Source organism: Podarcis filfolensis (genome assembly GCF_964270895.1).
Source record: "Podarcis filfolensis genome assembly, chromosome: 6".
NCBI lineage: Eukaryota > Metazoa > Chordata > Lepidosauria > Squamata > Lacertidae > Podarcis > Podarcis filfolensis.
In genome coordinates this window covers 66,937,693-66,957,554 of record NC_139609.1, presented here as the reverse complement: position 1 = coordinate 66,957,554, position 19,862 = coordinate 66,937,693, and the positions used below count along the sequence as shown (strand labels likewise).

General features: G+C 43.6%; 1 protein-coding gene across 4 annotated transcripts in view; it reads left to right on the top strand.

The window, feature by feature from the left end:
• The window catches only part of SYT2 (synaptotagmin 2), a 151,638-nt gene extending 131,947 nt beyond the window's left edge, over window positions 1-19,691 (top strand). For 3 of the 4 annotated variants that reach the window (XM_083617535.1, XM_083617533.1, XM_083617534.1), the window contains 6 exons: window positions 4,530-4,658; window positions 6,044-6,211; window positions 6,469-6,636; window positions 8,056-8,173; window positions 9,196-9,329; window positions 11,926-19,691. In XM_083617535.1, coding sequence (XP_083473661.1) covers window positions 4,530-4,658; window positions 6,044-6,211; window positions 6,469-6,636; window positions 8,056-8,173; window positions 9,196-9,329; window positions 11,926-12,132 — 924 coding nt within the window. In that variant the 3' untranslated portion in view covers window positions 12,133-19,691. The remainder of the gene's footprint in view (window positions 1-4,529; window positions 4,659-6,043; window positions 6,212-6,468; window positions 6,637-8,055; window positions 8,174-9,195; window positions 9,330-11,925) is intronic. The other variant, XM_083617536.1, reaches the window with a different exon arrangement.
• The last annotated feature ends 171 nt before the right edge of the window (window positions 19,692-19,862 follow it).

Genomic DNA, 19,862 nt, shown 5'->3' with positions numbered 1-19,862 from the left:
GCAAGGCAACTATGCCTTCCCTGCTAGCTTCATTATTGTGTAACTTCCCAGTGTAACCACTAATGGGCATGCCTTTAGTGTAAACACATTGCCTAATGCAAAGCCAAGTGTATTCCAGGGTGGGGTGGGGCGATGGACTTGCGTGGTTCTTTCCACCTTATTAATACATGCATGCTCCATCCTGGGATTGTACTCGGTAGTTAGGGAAACTATTGCAACAGAGCCTGCTGGATCATGCCAGTGGCCCGTCTCGTCCAGCATCATGTTCTTACATTGGCCAACCAGATGCCTGTGGGAAACCCACAAGCAGCACCTGAGCACAACCACCACCACTGGAATTCAACTATTCTGTAATCCTCTGATTTTATTAAATTGGGGTTTCCCATTGCTGATTAACTTGAGCAAATGTTTGAGCAAATATTAATTGCAGTATTCAGGATTTTCAGACAGGAAGGATAGATTAGATGTTAATATGGAATGCCTAGATGCATCAGTTAATTGAGACATAAAAACCTCTGGAAAAATGCTTCCCTAGCAAGTAGGATAACTTGTGTAAGGATAACGTAAAAAGGCACAGTTCTGTGGAATGCGTTCGATGCAGAAATCTGCCCCAAGTCTCTGGTCATAGTAAGAGCCATTTACTAAATGGGTACAACATAAGATTTTCCTACATATCTTCTAGCTGAGCTAAACCAGTCACAAATGTGTAGCTGTCATTGTGCTGGGGGAACTGAACTCTGTTGTGCAGAACTCAGTGGCCTGGTTTGCACATCACACTAAGGCAAATCATGGGTTAGTGTGATTGCATGGTCTTCTGGAGAGGAGAGTGCAAGTGCTTCACTCCTCCCTGGGTTATTTTGCTGCTCCCCAAATGAACCATGAGCCATAAGCCATAGGACAAGCCTTGGTTACCATTCATGATTAGTCTGGAGATAGTTAAACCATGAGTCCTGGTGCACCAGCAAAATGCCTGGGGAAGAGCAAAGTGTCAATGAGTGTAACTCTCTTTACAATAGTTCCCACATTTGGGCTAAGCCATAGTTTATGCAAACCAGGCCAGTGACTGTATATCTTCTGCTTCAAACAGAGGATGAATGCCAATAGCAACAGACAGTATTGGAGCTTTTTCTGTCTATAAGTCTCTGGAAGCACTAGACCGCACCCTCTTAGCAGGATCATTACAACAGCTATGTGTCTTTTCTTTGCATTTTATTTTTTGTTCTTTGATGTTGTTCTAGAAGCAGAGGCAAATATGCAGTCCCTAAGTTACTAATGTGCATAGAAAATCATGTTTTCTCTTTCTCTCTGTCTTTCTCTTTTCCCCTATGTACTTCTGTGCTTTTCAGGTTCCAGAGAAATCCAGGTCCAGTAGTTACCTTCATTCAGTTTTGTGAGACAATTTACAATAAAGTGGGGAGAAGAAATTGGCTGATTCAAAACACACAGTGGCAAATGACATTGTTTGCACCCTTCTAAGCAAAATGAACATGAGTGCAGATACAGCTGTGTTACAAGGGACAAAATGCGCACCACTTTTTTTTTAAAAAAAGAAGCAACCCCAGAATGGCAGCTTCTGTTTTGAAGGAAAAGCTCCCAGTCCAGTTTGAGGGCCCATGCAATTTTCAGCAAACAAGACCTGCAGTGGGAAATTACAACCAGGGGTGTGACTTCCAGTGGGAAATTAGTGCATGGTCCCAATTTGGATCAGGAACATGATCTGAGTCAGCTTCCCACACAGATGCTTTTCTTTCAAACTGAAACAACTAGCTTAATGTAATGCGTAGTTAGTCCTTCACCCCACCCCCAAAATGGTTTCTTGAAATTGTAATTACCCAGTCCCCCATACAGCATACATTTTGAAGGTATGGAGTCTGTGGTTTCTCAGGAGCACTAGGTGTTGTTGATGATGTGTGCAGTTTTTGTCTCTATAATGCCCTTCTCTTCCTTCTCTGTGCTCTCGTTGCTCTCCTTCTGTGTTGTTCTGTCTCCATCTTATCTGACTAACCTGGATGTCAACTCACGGTAGGTCCTGATGCAAACGTCGCTTCCCTTTTAGGCTTAAAGGGACAAGGGAAGAGGGTTTAACTAACACACAGTTCAAAGTTCTACGCAGGCTTTGTTAAGATGGTGGAGTTAATTGTGATATGGGACTTATACTGGGGAAGGTAAACAAATTTTTCTTACACATTTTGGTTGAGGGGACATTAAATTCCTGCAAATCTACCCAGTTGTAAATGAGGTTGAGTGCAAAGTCTGTTTTGTGTTAATTGTTGGATAATGTGCATCATCAAATGAGTGTTTTAGCAGATCAGTTTCTCTGTCAAGACAACAGACTTGTCCATACTTCCGCTTGGCCTGTGCCTGAGCTGAGCGGTTTCCCGCTTGCTCCTTTCCCAGGGAAATATTGCTCTTTAGCTTTAAATCGGAGCAAACAGCAATATGTGGAAAACCCAATTGCAGTTTGCTCTGATTAAGCAGTAAAGATCAGGGGGGAAGCAGTGGGACAAGAAAGTGTGTGGATAAACTCCACAAGGCGAAATGAAACTCTGAATGAATTTGCATGTATCGGTGACCTGATTGTGTTTGCAAGAATTTTGTGGGGAAAGAACTAGTTTGAAAATATACAGTACATTTGACCAAGTTAGATCAACATATTTCATTTTAAATATGTGAATTGCTTTAATGAATAACATGTACATTGAGGGTGTGTATGCATGCATACAAATGTGTGAGTGTTCCAGTCCCATTTGTTTTATGCAAGGTACAAAAGGAGAATATTGGATTTAGGTGAAGCCCCTGTTTCATTTCCTAGGCACCAATCCCTTAGTGAGCACCAGCCACCCTCTCATTAAAGCTACTGAACAGCCAGGCTCCTCCCCCTGCTGCATCATGGCAACCCCACTTCCCATAATCCTCTTGCCATAGATTGGTCCCCTTTGTACACAAACCAGATAACAACAGTTCCATTGCTTACACTGTTCTCCTTGAAATCTCTCAGAGTTCACAGTTGCCGGAAATCTAATCTTTATATTCTGAAAGTCAGAGCATTCAGCATTTATGCAGAAAATTACTGAGGTGTTAAATTTATGTAGCAGCTTATCAATATATATACTGGGCAGCTTACAAGCAAATCAATATTAAATACAGCATGTAATAATAAAAATCAACAGTAAGAAATTTTAGGCATCCAAGAAATAGACTTTTATTTGCAACAGAAACAACAGAAACCGTTTACAAACCAGAGTAAACTTCACTGGCCACAATAGCCCAAGGTTAGTTTAAAGTGCAATTAACAATAGTCATAACTGAGCCGTGGGTTCTGTCTCTTCCTTTCACTAAATCTGCTATCCAATAGACCAGGGATAGGAGACCCGTGGCTCTCCAGATAAAGCGGGACTCTCATCTCTCATCCCTGACCACATGCCTGGGATTGATGTGAGGTCATCAACATTTGGATGGCCTCAGGCCTATAATCTCTGTAGTAGATTATGATGATTAATTCATTAATCCCTCCAAGGCAATAGACAGTTAAATAAAAATATGCAATAAAAACACCACATAAAACAGAACAAAACCATTACTAACAAAGTGCAATTTTAAATGCATCAAAATCCAGGTGCTACTGGATAGGCACTACTGCAGGTGCCACATAATGCCAAACCTCAGCAGGGAGCAAGAAGGACCAGGGAGGAGGAAAGTCGTTGTGAGCTCGACATGTTCACACCTTCACATCAAGCCATGGTTTGCCTTATTGTGACATGTGAACCAGGCCACCATCTGCCTTCGTTTCTTTTGCCAAAATTCGTGTTCCTTTTTGTTCTCTTCCTTTGGCGAAGGCTTCCATTTTCTGAAGGAAGCCTTTTGGATAGCTTCCTTGACTCTGCTGGCCTCCTCGTTGCTCTGGGGGCATCTTCCCTGATCTGTATGCAGTCTAGCCGAACTTCTAGTTTTGAACAATCCCTACCTCCAAGAATTTTAGATAGTTTTGACGCCTCTTGACTTTCCCTTTCAACTTCCCTTTTTACCAGTCCCCTCATTTTGGGGGAATTTCCTCCTTCAAAGTTGGGCTTTGCCCACTGACATATATGTTGACTTTTTCACCACTAGGGTTACTGTTACTATCTGGTCCAACAACCCTTATATCATGTACCAGGTTCTGGGCACCACTTAAGATTAAGTCCAGGACCGTCACCCTTCTACCCAACTTTTCAATGATTCCGTCATTTAGGGTATCTAGAAATTTTTAACTCTTTGTCGTGACTGGAATAAACATGTGCCCAGCCTGTGTGGTGATGACTGAAGTCAGAGAGAGACCCAAAATTATGAGCAAAATACTGATAAGGAACCTTAGGCTCCTCTTTCGCCAACTCTCCTTTTCCTACTCCTGAAGTAACGCTTTATAGATTATGTACATGCATTTCAGTGCTTAGGCAAGGTATGGGAGAAAGGATACGCATGTGTGAAGGGGAACTAGGTTCTCAGTGCATGGTGTTCCTGTGCAAAACATTATGGTATTGCTTCTCTTCCAGGACAAACAGGATGATGACGATGATGATGAAGAAGAAGGGGAAGGAGAGGGGGAACAGGAAGAGGAGAAGGAACCAGAGAACCTGGGCAAGCTGCAGTTCTCCCTAGACTATGACTTCCAGGCTAACCAGGTAAGGCACCCAAATGAATAGGTGGGGCGAGAGAGAAGGGGAAAGGCTATGCACCCAAAGCTGTTGGAGAGATGTCACCCAATGGGAGTACAGTGATAGCAGAAGCAGTTAACACAGTTGGTAGCTGTGTGTTATTTAGCCACACATGTCAGAGAGCCTCAGTGCCATTTTGATTTTGAGGGAAAGCAGCTTCAGCGAGATGGCAGTATTGTTGAGAAGCAGTATATGTGAAAGAGAAGCTTTGCTCTTTCCCTGCCCACAGCTTTTCCACTACAGGCCCCCCTAAAGCTGATTTTTACCCTCACAATTGTACCAGGTGAAGGAGCTTGTGTGTGTGAAAGAAGAGTTATTTGGAGCAGGGAAGTTGAGGTTAGAAAAAGATTAAACATCCCCTTCTCCCATTCCAAATTCTCTCTCCACACACTGTTTTTCCTTCAAAAACAGTGGCATGCAATTTTATGCTCTTTTTCTTTTACAAACCAGGTGATGGAATAATGGTACTTTCCCAGTATACTTTTATTTGTAAGAAGTAATGTGAATGGCTATCTCTTGATGGTCAATGAGATAATCAGCTTCATGGGCATGACATAGTGGCCAGTGGATTTATAGGCCCAGTTTGTGCATGGTGCTAAGCCAAACATAATGGGTTAGCATGACAAAATGTGTAAGCTCCAGAAAAATGATTGAAGTTGCTTGGCTCCTCTGGTTGTTTAGCTGGTGCACTAGTCAAAGATGTGGTTTGGCTTAGCATCTTATCCAAGCCTGGCTTGCAGTTTTGGTTTCTCAACAAATAATGAGCTTTAACCGAAGTTTGCCTTGTGGTTTGTAGCTCATGGTTTATCAGGCAAGGCTGAGCTACAAATACAAGTTTGGATGATATGTTAAGTGAAATCATGGCTTGGCTCAGTTTGGTAGAGCAGCAAAGCAACCAGAAGGACTGGCCGAAATCTCTCCCAGAGACTGCTTGTTTGGGCTGAATCATGGTTTGTTTCAATGTTACAGAAGGGTAGTCTCCGTATTTATTGCAAGCATAATGAAAAAGGAACACATGGTTAGTTGCTGCTTTTCATTCTTCGTCATTATTTCACTTATTAAATTACTATACTGCCCTTCTTCCTAGGGCGGTTTACACTGTACAGTTATGTATTTTATATATCATAGCAATAAACTAAACTAAATAAGATGGTATTGCTAGGCGAATTGAAGAATAACACCTGTGAGTGTAACACAAAAGAGAAGGACAACGTAGGGCATCTAGCAAGAGCAGAAGGAAGGTGACAGTTCATATTAGTTCTGAGGCCAATTTCCTTCTCTATGCATTGTGCTGTTTGGCATGTGGCCTTGCAAAGCCATTTCATTTCCTAAGACCTATTTTTCCCTGACAGCTCACAGTAGGGATCCTCCAAGCAGCTGAGCTCCCAGCACTGGACATGGGGGGCACATCTGACCCTTACGTCAAAGTCTTCCTGCTTCCTGACAAGAAAAAGAAGTTTGAGACCAAAGTGCAAAAGAAGACCCTTAACCCAACCTACAATGAGACCTTTGTCTTCAAGGTGAGACTTCTGTTGGCCTAGGCATCCTCTGCAGAGGATATACGGCACACTGACATATTTGTGGTAGCCCCCAGAGAGAAAGAAAGAAGTACTGCAGGGAGCAATACCCAGTGTCGCTCGGAGAAAAATGGGGGGAAATTACTGGCAATCGAAACAAAATGTATTATTGGGCAAGATTATTCCAACAGCCTCTTAAGAGAGTTTGTTCCGGGTGCCAAAGCAGTTATTGAACCTCAGTCCTCTGTTCTGTGTAACAGATTCCATATCAGGAGCTGGGTGGCAAGACGTTGGTGATGGCTATCTATGACTTTGACCGTTTCTCCAAACATGACATCATTGGAGAAGTCAAGGTGCCCATGAACACGGTGGACCTGGGGCAGCCCATTGAAGAATGGAGGGATCTGGAGAGTGCAGAAAAAGAGGAGGTAAGGAGCTGATGGAACTGGAAGCATCTTGTTTTCTTTCGTTGCCTTTTGCTGCTGTTTTTTTCAATTACGTTACTGCTTTTTTTTTACCTCAGCTGTGCAAATGTGGGTAGTGATACTTAGCACTGCATGAAGGAGCCCCACACAGAAGGTGAATTTTGCTAAGTTTCCGGAGGTCTTTGGTAGGAGGTTGGCATTGGAGAAATGCAGATTTAGAAGGCTTAGGTTCTTGCTGGGCTGAGCTGCCTTCTTTAAGGAAACCCTCAGTCTCTCAGCAGAGCATCTCTGCACCTCAGCCTTCTGCTACTAAGTGGTCTTTGTGGAAGATCACTTGCCTCTTGTCAGTATCTAAGGAATGGAAACTGATTGGTCAAGTCTAAAAACCAAGTTCTCTACTGCCTAGTTGGAAGAATAAGGTCTTGGATTAAAAAAAATGTAGCATTCATAAGTCAAAAGTGATGCATATTGGTGTGTGCGTTTGTGATGGTGGGGAATCCCTAAACCCTAACTACATATAAACAATGTTGAGTCCAAAATTGGCTATTTATTACTTTTCAGGAAATAGATCTTAACATCATTATGGGGTTTCTCACCTCAATGATTTCCGAGGGGTGGAGGAACTTGTTATTCCTCCTGCCTTAGACTGGAGCTGTGCATCCAGCCTGTGTGGTATAGAGGTTAGTGCGTTGGACTAGGACCTGTAAAACCAGGGGAGGCTCACTCAGTCAGGAACCCTCTGGGTCATTTTGAGCCAGTCGCTATCTCTCAGCCTAACCTACCTCACAGGGTTGCTGTGAAGATAACATAGAGAAGGTAATAAATTTATGTCACCTTGACCCCTTGAAGGAACGGGGAGATCTAAATGTAATAATAACTAAAAATGCATAAAGACAGCTCATTGTACTTTGAATGTATTGTCCGCTGTTCCTCTGGTTTTAGTATTAATGCCTGTGTATAAGCGTACCAAAATATGGAATAATCTTGCTGTTATTTATTCAATTTCTCACCCACCCTTCACCATAAAGTCCCAGGGTGGGTTACAGCAATTTATAAATGCAATATTAAAATAAGTTAGAAGCAAATTACAGTCAAGCGAATAGGATGGTCCTTAAAGTATATATCTCAAATGTCAAAGGCCAAGATAAAGAGGTGCATCTTCAGCATGTGACAGGCAACATAAGGAAGGTGTCAGATGTTACTCCTGCTCCTGACACCAGGTCCTTTGCTTTCCTGGCTGGAGGAGGCGATGGTGGCCATAGTTGTAATGACAGGGCAACATTCAAATTATTTGTCTGCTAGACGGTGAGAAGGGGCAGTGTGAATAGGGCAGTTGTGTTATGCCATGACTTAGGACTCTGAACTTTTATTGGCGCTGAGTAGAACTCCAGATTTCATTGCTCTCCCTGTTTCCCTTGACAGCCAGAGAAACTGGGAGACATCTGTATCTCATTACGATATGTGCCCACTGCCGGGAAACTCACTGTCTGCATCCTGGAGGCCAAGAACTTGAAAAAGATGGATGTCGGTGGACTTTCAGGTGAGTGCAGATCAACTTCATGCCCACCAGATGGCACCTCAGAGCCAGGACTGAAGGATTTTCTGGGCATTTTTGCACAATGAGGCATAAAGTAGTTCTTACTTTCATTGCTTTGTAATATGAATGTATAACCCACACCTGCCAAAATGCTGCTTCTTCCTCTTCCTCTATATTATTCAATTATTTTATTTTGATTTGGTGTTTTTTTTACCTGCCCTTCAGCCTAAGGTCTCATAGTTCTTTTTTGGGGGGGGAAGGTGTCCTTGGCCTCACATTGCTTAAGTCTGAGTGACACCAGCTGCATGGATGCTACTTGAAAATGAAACGTGTGCTGTGAGCATTGGGCAGCTTCCCATATGGCTGTGACCATTTATATCTATGGCTTCTTGACCCCCCTGCCCCAAAAGGGAGAGTTGTACTGGTGTAGTTGAAATACCTGCAACTGTATGGAAAGTTGCTTCCATCAGCTTCCTGCATGGGACTGTGGCCATTTCAATCTTGAGATGTCAGCCATTCCACTAGAGAAGCGTGAACCAGCCTTATGCTGCCCCAGGACGTGAGGAAAACCTGCTGGGTCAGGCCAAAGGCTCATCTAGTCCAGCATCCTGTTCTCACAGTGGCAAACCAGATGCCTATGGGAAGCCCACAAGCATCCCCTGAGCTGAGGGAAGCACTTTCCCCACTTGTGATTCCACACGGTGGAAGTAGAGCGTGGCCATCATTGCTGGTAGCCTTGTGCTCCATGCATTTGTCTAATCCTCTTATCCCAAGTTGGTGGGTATCTTGAGCTTTTACAAAGAGATAAAGACTCTCTGGGAAGAGGAGGAGGATCCACAGAAATGCATCCTACATAAGTGGCTCTAAACGACCAACGATTCCGGATTATGGAGCAAAAAGTTAATGGCATCTCTGTCCTGTTCCTCTGTGCACCATGGCTAATTCCTAGCTGTTTCCCCTTGAGGTTTCCTTTCAGTGTGTGTTAGCTGCCTGCAAAGTCTGAACTGCTTAGCCTTGCTTTTCAGATCCCTATGTGAAGATCCACCTGCTGCAGAATGGCAAGAGGCTCAAGAAGAAGAAGACCACCGTCAAGAAGAAGACTCTGAACCCCTATTTCAACGAGTCGTTCAGCTTTGAAATCCCCTTTGAGCAGATACAGGTTCACCTGCTTCTCACTTGAGGGAGTTTGGGGGAGGGCCATGCAAAGGGCTCCCAGGTCACTGAGCTCATCCATGGGCTGATAAAGTCCTCTGCTATTTTACCTGTACCATGGAATCTTAGGTTGGCCTCTCAAAGTGCATGGGCCAAATAGTCTAGCCTCATTTCCTCCCTGTTGGCAATGGAAGGGGAATGTTCTCAAGGGATAAGCTTTAAAAAGCCTGGTGGGTTTTGTACAGGGTGAATCCTGTAAAAGATTTGATTTAAGTTAGGCATTTTTTTAACAAGTCCAGGCCTGCCTGGTCCAACCATTCTCTGATGAGGGACATGTTTTGTACTGCAGTTATTTTATTTATTTACTACATTTATATCTCCCCTTTTCTTCTGAGGAGATACAGGCATCATACATGATTCCTCCTCCCCCTCCCCCTTTTATCCCCACAGCAACACTTTGTCGTAAGTGAGGCTGAGATATAGCAACCCACCCAAGGACACAGTGTGAGCTTCATGGATGAATGAGGATTTGAACCCAAGTCTCCCTCATCCTCATCCAACACTCATAATTGTTGCACCAGCACTCAGTTCATTGTTTCCCGTGGACACCAATGTTGTAAAGAGCAAACTGAAGCCTGCCAGAGTGCAGTTTCAGTGTCTCCAACCAGAGCTAGGTTGTGCACGTTTTGCTCATTCGGTCCAGACACTATATGGAATAAAGGAGAAGGAAGCATGAGCTACAGCTGCCCTCTTGTTTGTGTCAAAATTAAGTCCTCCATAGATCTCAGGGTGGTTAACAACATAAAAAAGAACAAAATATATAATAAAAAGAACAAAAGCAAACCAATAATCCCACAACATATTCAAAAGGGTATTGGATGTCAGTTAAAGGCCTGGTTAAAAAGGAACATTTTTGCCTGGTGCCTAAAGGTGTGTAATGAAGGAACCAGGCGAAACTCTCTGAGAAAAGCATTCCACAGATGGGGAGCCACTGCAGAAAAGGCCTGCTCTTGTGTTGCCACCCTCTGGACCTCTCGTGGAGGGCCTCAGATGGTGATTGCAGGGTCTGAGTGGGTTTATATGGAGACAGGCAGTCCTTGTAGTCCTGCGCCACATCCCTACCCGATTCTGATTCCGTTTCTTCTATCATCAATTTAGGTGATGATTGTTTAGCTGGTGCCATCTGAACCATACTGAACCCACAAGCGGTTTTTGTGTCTTCCTGCAACCCACATTTCAGTCAAGATATGATTTTAAAGGTGTTTTGACACTGAGATATTTTGGATTTAATATCTTTTGCTGTGTTGCCCGTACACAACTGCTTTGGTGGAGCTCTTGTGGCTTTGTGGTGCTCAACCACCTGTGAAGGGATTGTAGTGTGGGGGGGGGGGACGACACTGCAGTGGCTGAACCAGGGATAGGGGAATAGGATAGCTCTTGTGAATACAGAAGTCGGCCATTCCTGATCCATAGGGCCCCCTTTCATATCTAATGATAGTAAAGCATTAAGACACACAGCAGAATTAGATTACATAGCCGTTCTATGATAGCATTACCCACGTGAACTGTTTAAAATACCATGCTTTGATGTTAATGCCTAGTAATGAGTTTAGGGATTTTACAAAAGGGGGGGGGGAATGAACCATCTCAAGCTATGTAAAAAGCTTGTCCAAATCCCATAATTTCTGTGTACTTATCCATAAAATGATGTAGAGTCCTATTAACATATAATCACTTGCGTAAATGATGCATAGTAACTGGCTCGCTGTAGCTGCATCCAGGGAGCGTTCTGCAAAATCCATTGTTAAAGCTTTTAACCTGGTCTGGGTCTCTTCAAGCTGCAGGTGTAGCTCACAGTGCAATGCTATGTATGCCTGCTTGGATGTAAACCTCATGGAATTGGTCCCACATGAGTATATAGGATTGCAGCCTCACCTGATGCATTGTGCATGCTTCCATCAAATTTATCAGTTAAAATCTGACAGAATAATTGTACTTTCTTGTTTTCTTTTTACATAATGCATGCACATGTGGTAGCAGATACTTTTTTAGAGGCTTTTTCTCATATAAGAGAGTTTTTTAAATCAATATTTCCAGTTACAAACAATTCTTTTGAGTGGATTAAGGGTTCGGTCCTATAAGCAGTTGCCTGGGAACAAGTTTCATTGAACTCAATGGGGCTTCCTTCTGAGAAGGCAAGCATAAGATTGCATTGTAAAAATTCAGTCTGAGCAGTCCAGGGATTTAAACATTGCAGCCCTAGTCACATACAAATCCTACGCATCACTTTTACAAACAACTAGTATGTAGATAGGTCGCTATAATTTTGTGTGCATCATCTCATCTTTGCAACAAGCTCTTGTTCAACCAGAAATACACGCTATTTCTGATCAGGATTTCCCCCCCAATGAGATTGTCGCCCTGTTGTGATCCTCTGCTCCTTGCCCATTAATCCCAGAACAATCCCATTGCTCCTAAAACCTGACAACTATCATTTCCAGCCTTTTTTTTTTTTAAAAAAAAGATCAACTGAGCACCTACTGAACTTCAAGCGGAAGTAGTATACCGTAATACTAATTTCTCTTTTCTTGCCTCCCATCCAGAAAGTGCAAGTTGTGATTACTGTGCTGGATTATGACAAGCTGGGGAAGAACGAAGCCATTGGCAAAGTATTTGTCGGCAACAAATCCACTGGCACGGAGCTAAGGCACTGGTCTGACATGCTGGCCAACCCACGCCGTCCCATTGCCCAGTGGCATTCCCTGAAGCCTGAAGAGGAGGTGGATGCAGCTCTTGGGAAAAATAAATAGGCAGCTCCATACCCCAGCATCACCTTCTGAACATTCAAAGTGATCCAGAGCTATCAATACCTCAGTTAGGCAACGTTTGGTTTCTGTTCCGTTCTGTTTTCTAAGCTGCAATACCCTTTCTTTGATGGCTGTAGAGGGATTCTGGATGAACTCGAGAGCATCCAGAGGGGGGAAGGTTTAAAGACACAGCTGTTCCTTTCGCATTCTTCAAAGTAGTTTTGTCTGCTGCATGTTCCATCGTCTCTCTGTGTCGTTCTCTTCGAGCGCAAAGCAAGCTTCGTTCTTGGGTTTCTCCCCAAGACCACCATGAATAGCAGCACAAAGCAAGCTTTGCTTTTACTCGCTTTGGGATCTTCTTCCTTAAATTGGACCTTTGAAAACCGTGCTTGGATGATACCAGAGCCTGACAATGTGAGTTGACCAGATACACTGTGCTTGCTTTGGAAGACAGCAAGGTGCATGAAGTGGTGCTCTTGGGAACCATACGAGCATCCTCACACTTCGAGATTGGTGGCCTTCAGCCATTGGCCACCTAGCAGAGGGGACAAGGAGCAACTCTGGCACTGGAACATCCCTGATTATGTGGATAGCTGGTGGCTTAAGTCTCTTTGGTGAGGGGAGTGTGGTTTTGAGCATACAAATTACCTAATGCTAATTGCCCTGTATTATCTAGGTAATGCAGTCGGTCTTCTGCTCCCTTATAGTTTTCAGTTCTTGAGTAGAACAGTGGAGTGGTACTAGGAGATTATTGGAGTGCAATAACTACACTTGCGAGTTGCCACTCTTCTGTCTTAAGTGCAGGGCAGAGCATAAAACACACTTTGTTTTTGAAGGACAGCACCACGGGATATTTATGCTAGTAGCCTTACCATGTGGAAATTAGAAGGCCCAGCCCTGCAGGTAAGTCAACTTCTAGATAGCGGTGTTAAACTGGGTGCATAGTGGAAAACTGTAGCAAGAACTTCAATGCAGCTTTGAGACCTGAAGAAAACGGCAGCCCTGGGTTGGTTTGCATACAGTTCTCATCCTGCCTTGCACTGCCATCTCTCTTTTGTGGACACAGCAACCTAAATCTGAAGAGATGTAGAGATATTTAGCTGGAAGGTTAATTTGCGTCCATATGTCAGTGGTAAGGCACGTGCATTGTATGCAAAAAGATCCCAGGTTCCATCCATTGTGCCCTCAAGTATCACTGGGAATGTCCTCTGTTTGGAGAGCCGCTGCCCATCCGAGTAGACAGCACTGGGATCGGTGGCCTGACTCAGTATAAGACAGTTTCCTACATTCCTAACATCTTAAGGATTTTTTTCAGCCAAAGGCGTATGGGAAATACCTGTGTTTTTCTAATGCTCTGATGATCTGCTAGATGGGAAGAGCAGGTAGGACAAGCAGATTTGCCCAAAGGCCTACAGAATGCTATATTGATCTTAGATTAATTTATCTAATTTCTCAATTAGGAGAGTTGAAGCAGCTTTCGGCTGGGAGCCGTCTTCCCCACCCCCCACCCCCGCAACGTCACTCTTGGCTAATAGAGGGAGCATTGCGCATGTTTGAGTTTAGAGGGAAAGTGAATCCATTCCAACCTAAGGACCAAAGATGCACCAAAGGCAGCAGCATCTCCTGTTCTATATAGTATTGTCCGGCTGCCAAAAACATTTATGGTTTCTTTGCTGATCCCAGAGGGATAAGCCATATTATCTTTGCTACCTAGTGTTTGCACTGATTCCTGAAGGGCCTGCCTGTTTCATTTGTTGCACCAGATACCAATGTTTTGGACGTATTGACTCCCTGTTCAGGTTGTTGGAGCAGGAAGGATGTAGACACTGGCACACAATTCCCAGGCCTCTGTTTTACTGAAGGACCATCAGTCCTGCTCAGTTCAAGCTCATCATCTAAAGAATACAGCAATGAATGCAGGCCTGATGCTTTTATGTTTGCCTTGGTTGTGTTCCATTTAGTCACCATGGTGGTCCTCGGACCTTTGGGTGCTGATAGGGGGAAACCAGATTCTAGCCATGAAGATGGTTGAGCAAGGCTCAGGCTTTATACAAGTTGCAGATTCAGGGAGCAAAAGGCCTCAAAAACCTGTCCTGTGAGGGCAAAATATTTAGCCAAGGAAGATCTCTTGTGCAAGCTTCTTCAATGGCTTAGCTTGGACCAAATCAGTCCTGCTTACCATGATCATTTTAATATTTTGGCTGCACAGCCAAATAACGACTTATACTTTTGTGTTTGTAGGAATAGACAGAGAGAGAGAGCACTGGTAGAGTTCTGAGCATGCAGAATAAGGCAGTCCCTGTGCTTCAGCAGCCTCTGTGGCAATAATGTCTCCCTTCCTATTCTGGCCACCAAGGCAAGACTTAAGTATCAATATTGGCTTTAAGGTTCTCAGCTGCCTGTCAGCCTTTGCCACCTGTAAGGAATTCTGAGCTTGAAAGAACAGCTTGGCTAATGCAGACAAAGCATAGGGTTCTTGGGTGTTGTATGCTGACCTCCCATGGGTTGTAGGTTTCTTTGAAGTCTTTGTTTCTCGGCTAGCTAGGATTAGGCCTCAGGTCTAGCTGGGTGGCAATAACTCTCTCTCTGTTTTGTGCCATTCCAGCCCGCAGATGAGAACTGAATGTTCCTCCATATACAAAAACAAAACAAGAATCCTGTTGTGTAGAAATCTTGCATGACAGAAGGCATCTCCTTTCCTGCATAGAATAGGTTTGTTGGTTTGTTTGTACGGAGGAGCATTCCATTGCGTGATCTTCCCCTTTCAATCCCAAATGGTACAGCCCAGAAACTAGGCCTTCAAAATAGGTTGCTCCTGCCCAAATGGGCCATTGCAAGCAGAGTAATCCCAGGATCATTCATGTACAGGCAGAGTTAAACCACTTTGGTCGTAGGGGTGAGTGAAAACCTTGATGTTAATGCACTTTGGGCCTTGGCTCTGCTTCTTTTTCCTTCCTCACCAACTTTACTACAGAGACGGAAAGGGAGAGCCATCACCAGCTGCTTAAAAATGCTCTAGAAATGTGAAGAAAAGAAGTGGGAGGGACTCTTTAAAGGTCTTCAGCATGCTTCCCTGAAAGTTTCCTTCTTGGATTAATCAAACCTAAAAAGCTATAATTGTAGCCCTGTTCATTCTGCACATTGCTACCATGGTATCACCACCTGTAGGTTGTGCTCCTAAGCCCCATGAAGTGAGACCTGGGTTTATTTATTAATCAAACCTGCAGGACCATATGCAATAGTGCCTATGCTTAATCAGAAAAAAAATTAAAAAATCACTGCAGCATCTCTGAAAAGATAGCTTTGGTACTGGTTTGTTCTTTTTTTAAAAAAAACAACACAAGTATGTCCATCCCCACTAAAGGGTACATTAAATTTGTTCCCGATTAAGGGTAGATAAAATTTGTGCCTCTCTTAGCTTTTAATGCTGCCACTGGCAAAGATAGGGTTTTAAGGCATCCTTGCAGAAGGATGTCCTTGTGGAGTTCTGAATCTGTCCATGAGATTCTTCTTCTTAACCTAGACATGGCACCATCCCTAATCAGATGCCATCGCAACAGCACCACTGTAGTGCCAGGAAGTCCCAATAGCAGAGGGAAGGATCACATGTTTCTGTCCACAAAGATCAAAAGGTGCCTTTGCAGGTTGTAAGCATGGTGGAATAATGAGCTCTTCATCCCTCAGAGATTCTCATGAGGTTCTGCAATGTCCTGCTTTCTTAAATAGTGGGTGAGCACTGGAATCTATGGGTGCGCGTGCATTTGTGCCAGTGTGCCAGTCTTTGTGTACAGTTCCTAGTCACTGCAGGCACCTATACATTTGGATAAAGGCTGCCAAACCAATTTGTATTATTTTGTTACAGTGAATTACAGTGTTGATTATCTTCCCAGGTTATGCTTCTTTTGCCTCCTCTTACCTACAGCTGTAGAACCTGACGCCAGTTCTCTCCCAGATCTGCCACCGTTTGGTGGGATTACTTTGCTTTGATCTGCAAAATACTAACATTTATAACTGTTTCTAGTGCAGAAGCCCTGTTAAGTCTGTTGCAACGAGAGCAGCAAAGAGTCTTGTTTCACCTTTAAAGCCCAATACATTTATTATGGTGCAAACAAATATATGCCATAATATAAATTTTGTTGATTTGCAACTGTGTGATGTGTTATGTAAAACTTGCAAACGTCACTTCCTTCCCTGGATTGGCAATTCATGCTTCTAAACAGTGTCACTTGAGGCTTGAGGTTCTTAATTCACACTAAAGAAAGGGGTGTATGTGGGTGTGGGTGGCAGAATCTATGTGGCACTCCAAATTGCCTCATTGACAATCATGCAATGGCTGCAAAATTCATAAGGTTGGATAGAGAGCTGCCTTTTGTGAATGGAAAGGACTGGAATCCAGCAGAGGCTCTTGGGGCAACTTTCACCATTCCCCATCTTCCATGTCCTCTGGAAGAGCTTTTCAGGATGAAGTCATCCTGGCCTCCTGCAGTCTTGAATGGAATTCTGCTTGTGGGAAGTCTGGATCCAGCTCATAGCTTAAATTTACCTTGAGTTAGCATTTATATTGCCCATTCACATGTGGCTATAAAGGTGATGTCTACGTAAACAGATGGCAGTAAGATACAAAGTAATCTATAGCCCCATAATAAGATACTGTGCATGTGGATGCATATATCTATTGATATTTCAAGAGGCATGTAGACAGTTTGCGAGGGCTCAGGTGAGCATTGCATTGAAGATGCCTCCATATCAATAGTGGTTATGGGCATAGATTAATCTTACTGAATTAGAACAAATATGTTTGGAGAATTTGAATTTCTGCAAGCAAAAAGGATCGGACTGCACTGCAAAACGGCAACATCGCCACACAAACCCAGTTCTGTTAATCTTCTCCTGCTGATAAACGATCCAGGGTGTCCTCTTTGAAACCAATGATGTGGAAATATTAGCACTAAGAACCAGGTCAGAACACACAGCCATTAATGAATGGTGTCTCAAACTTCTACAGTTTAAAATGGGGGAGCTGTAACTTTAATACACAATATAAATGTATTTTGGTTTTAATTTCTTTTTCTATAAAGGGGGAGAAAAGGTGAATCAACTCAAGCCATCTGAGCCTCATCCAAATCCCATCATTTGTGTGTACTTATATATAAAATGATATAGAGATCTATTAACATAAATGAAACCCTCTTGTAAGCAATGCATGATGCCTAGCCAGTATGTAAGTAGCAGCAGCATGCAAAGAGCAGAACCCATAGACCATGTGTGTCATTGCCCATTTTCTAGAATACAGTCAGGCTACAGAGTTATTTTTAAAATGTGGTGTGAATGAATTTATTTTACCTAATAAGATGGGGGGAGGGGACTGTAAAAAAATAAATAAGAGAGAGTGGTTGTAACAATGTAAGTTTATTTTCAATAAAAAGTAATAATTTTTTTAATAAAAAAGCAACAAAGCATGCCTGATCCATTTAAAAAAATATTCATAGAAGCGTTGTATGGGGTGGGGTGGGGGATACAACACCAACAATATGGCAGTGGATTTCATCAGTGTGTTGTAATCTATATTTACAAAACTGTAACTTGTTGCATTTTTACCATGTCCTAGTAGCAGCAACATTGCCGCTTCAATGTTCTGTGTCGTGCTGAAGCATTTCACTGTTGAAGCAAATTTAGAAGCCATATTAGATCACAGGCTGTCAGGATCCTGAAACTGGGATTGGCTGACAGGTGATCCCCAGTCTCTCCTCTCCCTCGCTAATGTTTCCCCGCCTCTGTCTTTGTCTATCGTGCTGTCCATGTCTTACGTTATTCCTGGGGACGTTTGTGCATGACAGAGACCCAACTTGGAGGCCGCGGCTTCACTTTGGGTTGGAGCTCTGAAGGAAAGCCGTCAAGTATAGGCCTTTCAACACTGGCTGCGAATAACATTGTTCTGAAGTTCTTTCTTGCTCAACAGTCAGGATTAGCTTCAGCATTTGAGGCAGCCATTCAGGGATCAAAACACCCTGGCAGATCACATCAGTGCTGGTGTCTCTTTTAACCCTCTTGTCCACCCATCTTCCCCAGTTGAAGGCTTATCCAGTGGCAGTGGATGGATCTGGGAAGACCACTGTTAATACTTTCCCATGATGCCCTGGAACACCCAACATAGCATTATGGGAAATTTCAATGGGAGGCTGCTTCTTAGCCACCTCAACTGCTGCCAGATAAGCCAATAATTTTTCTTAAAAACCACAATTGGAGCAGTGGGCAGGCATGGGGAAGGTCTATAGTTCCTGTATCAGCATGATGTGTTCATCTAGAGGAGCAGCTATTGCAGAACCCTCTGGGTGTTTTCAGACTCCCAGCTCCATCAGTCTCAGCCACCTTGAGCTGTAGTCCAGTAATGGCTGGATGACACCATACCCAGAGGAAGTTTTGGGTAGTGGATGGGAAGGACTCATAGGGAATAGTGCTCACCTTGGGGAGGAGAAAAGTCGGATAGTTTATTTCAAGCTTGGCCAGACAGTGACCCAGTTGAGGCAAAACTCTCACATCTTCTTTGAATGCATGTTTAGCAGAACAGGAAGGGGCACACCTGCATTGGCTGTGAACCCCCAACATGCAGTTAGAAGTCTGAACATGGCCCATCGATACATGGCAGGGCTTCACAGGAATCTTATCTGGTCAAGCATTTCCCATTGTGTGTTCACTGCCAGTGAGGTTTTGTCTGAACAAGGGGCTGTCTGTGGGAAAAAAGGAAAATGGTGGCATCCTCAAGCGATGAGATTGCTGGGGCCCTTTAGGCTACTTCTGTAACACCCAGTTCTGAAAGGAATTATAGGACTATTTTTTGAAAAAGCCTCTGTCCAAGCGATTGTTGATCCAAGTTTTCTGGCCATAGCACCACTCCATGAGGCGTGTGTTGTCAATGAGCTTGGCAAAAAAAACAACAACCATAGTGCGAACTGGGCTTTATCTCAGCTTATCACCAGCACTATAAAACTGCAGGATGACATCAAAAAAGTGGCAGGTAGCAGGAACGTTATGAATGGATGGAGTACAGATTTGGACATGATGACCCAGGTCACAGCAGGCTGCTAAAATCTGCTCCTATCCTTCATGCAGGTGTATAGCGCAATGTGGCAAAGTGGGATTGTTAAAGGCAGCACTGTTTGAAAAGTTGGCAAGTCCATTTGAGGGGTGGCAGATATACAGAACATAAACTCAATAGGTGGCCTACACACCCACACACCCAAAAAAGGCTAGAGAAAGGCTTCAGAGCTTTGGTATTCTGAGGCAAGGTTTCTGCTTCCTTTGCCTCCTCTTCCAGCCAGGCCCTCTGTCACATACAAACGTCCTGAACCAACTCATTTCTTGGCCCCACTTCATTCCCACCATTTCTGGTGCAGCCTGAGCTCTGCAGCACTGACCTCCAACCCCCACCCCCACCCCTCTCTGCAGGAAGCTGCTTTTAATGCTCCCTTTCCTGTCCTCATGTGGACCGTTTCTGTCTCTATTGTTAAATTGTTATTTTGTAATGATATGCGTCTCCTTATTAAAGAAACTAGCTGAAAGACCCAGCCGTTCTCTGTTTTCCTGTTATTTACATAAGTGCATTTTTCTTAATAGGAATACTTATTGGATCTCAGAATTAGGAGAGACTCAGCTGGAGGACAAAGTCCCTTTATAGAAGAGGGGATTTTGGCAGAGATCCCATGTTCAAAAGAAATCAGTGGATAGTGAGGGGA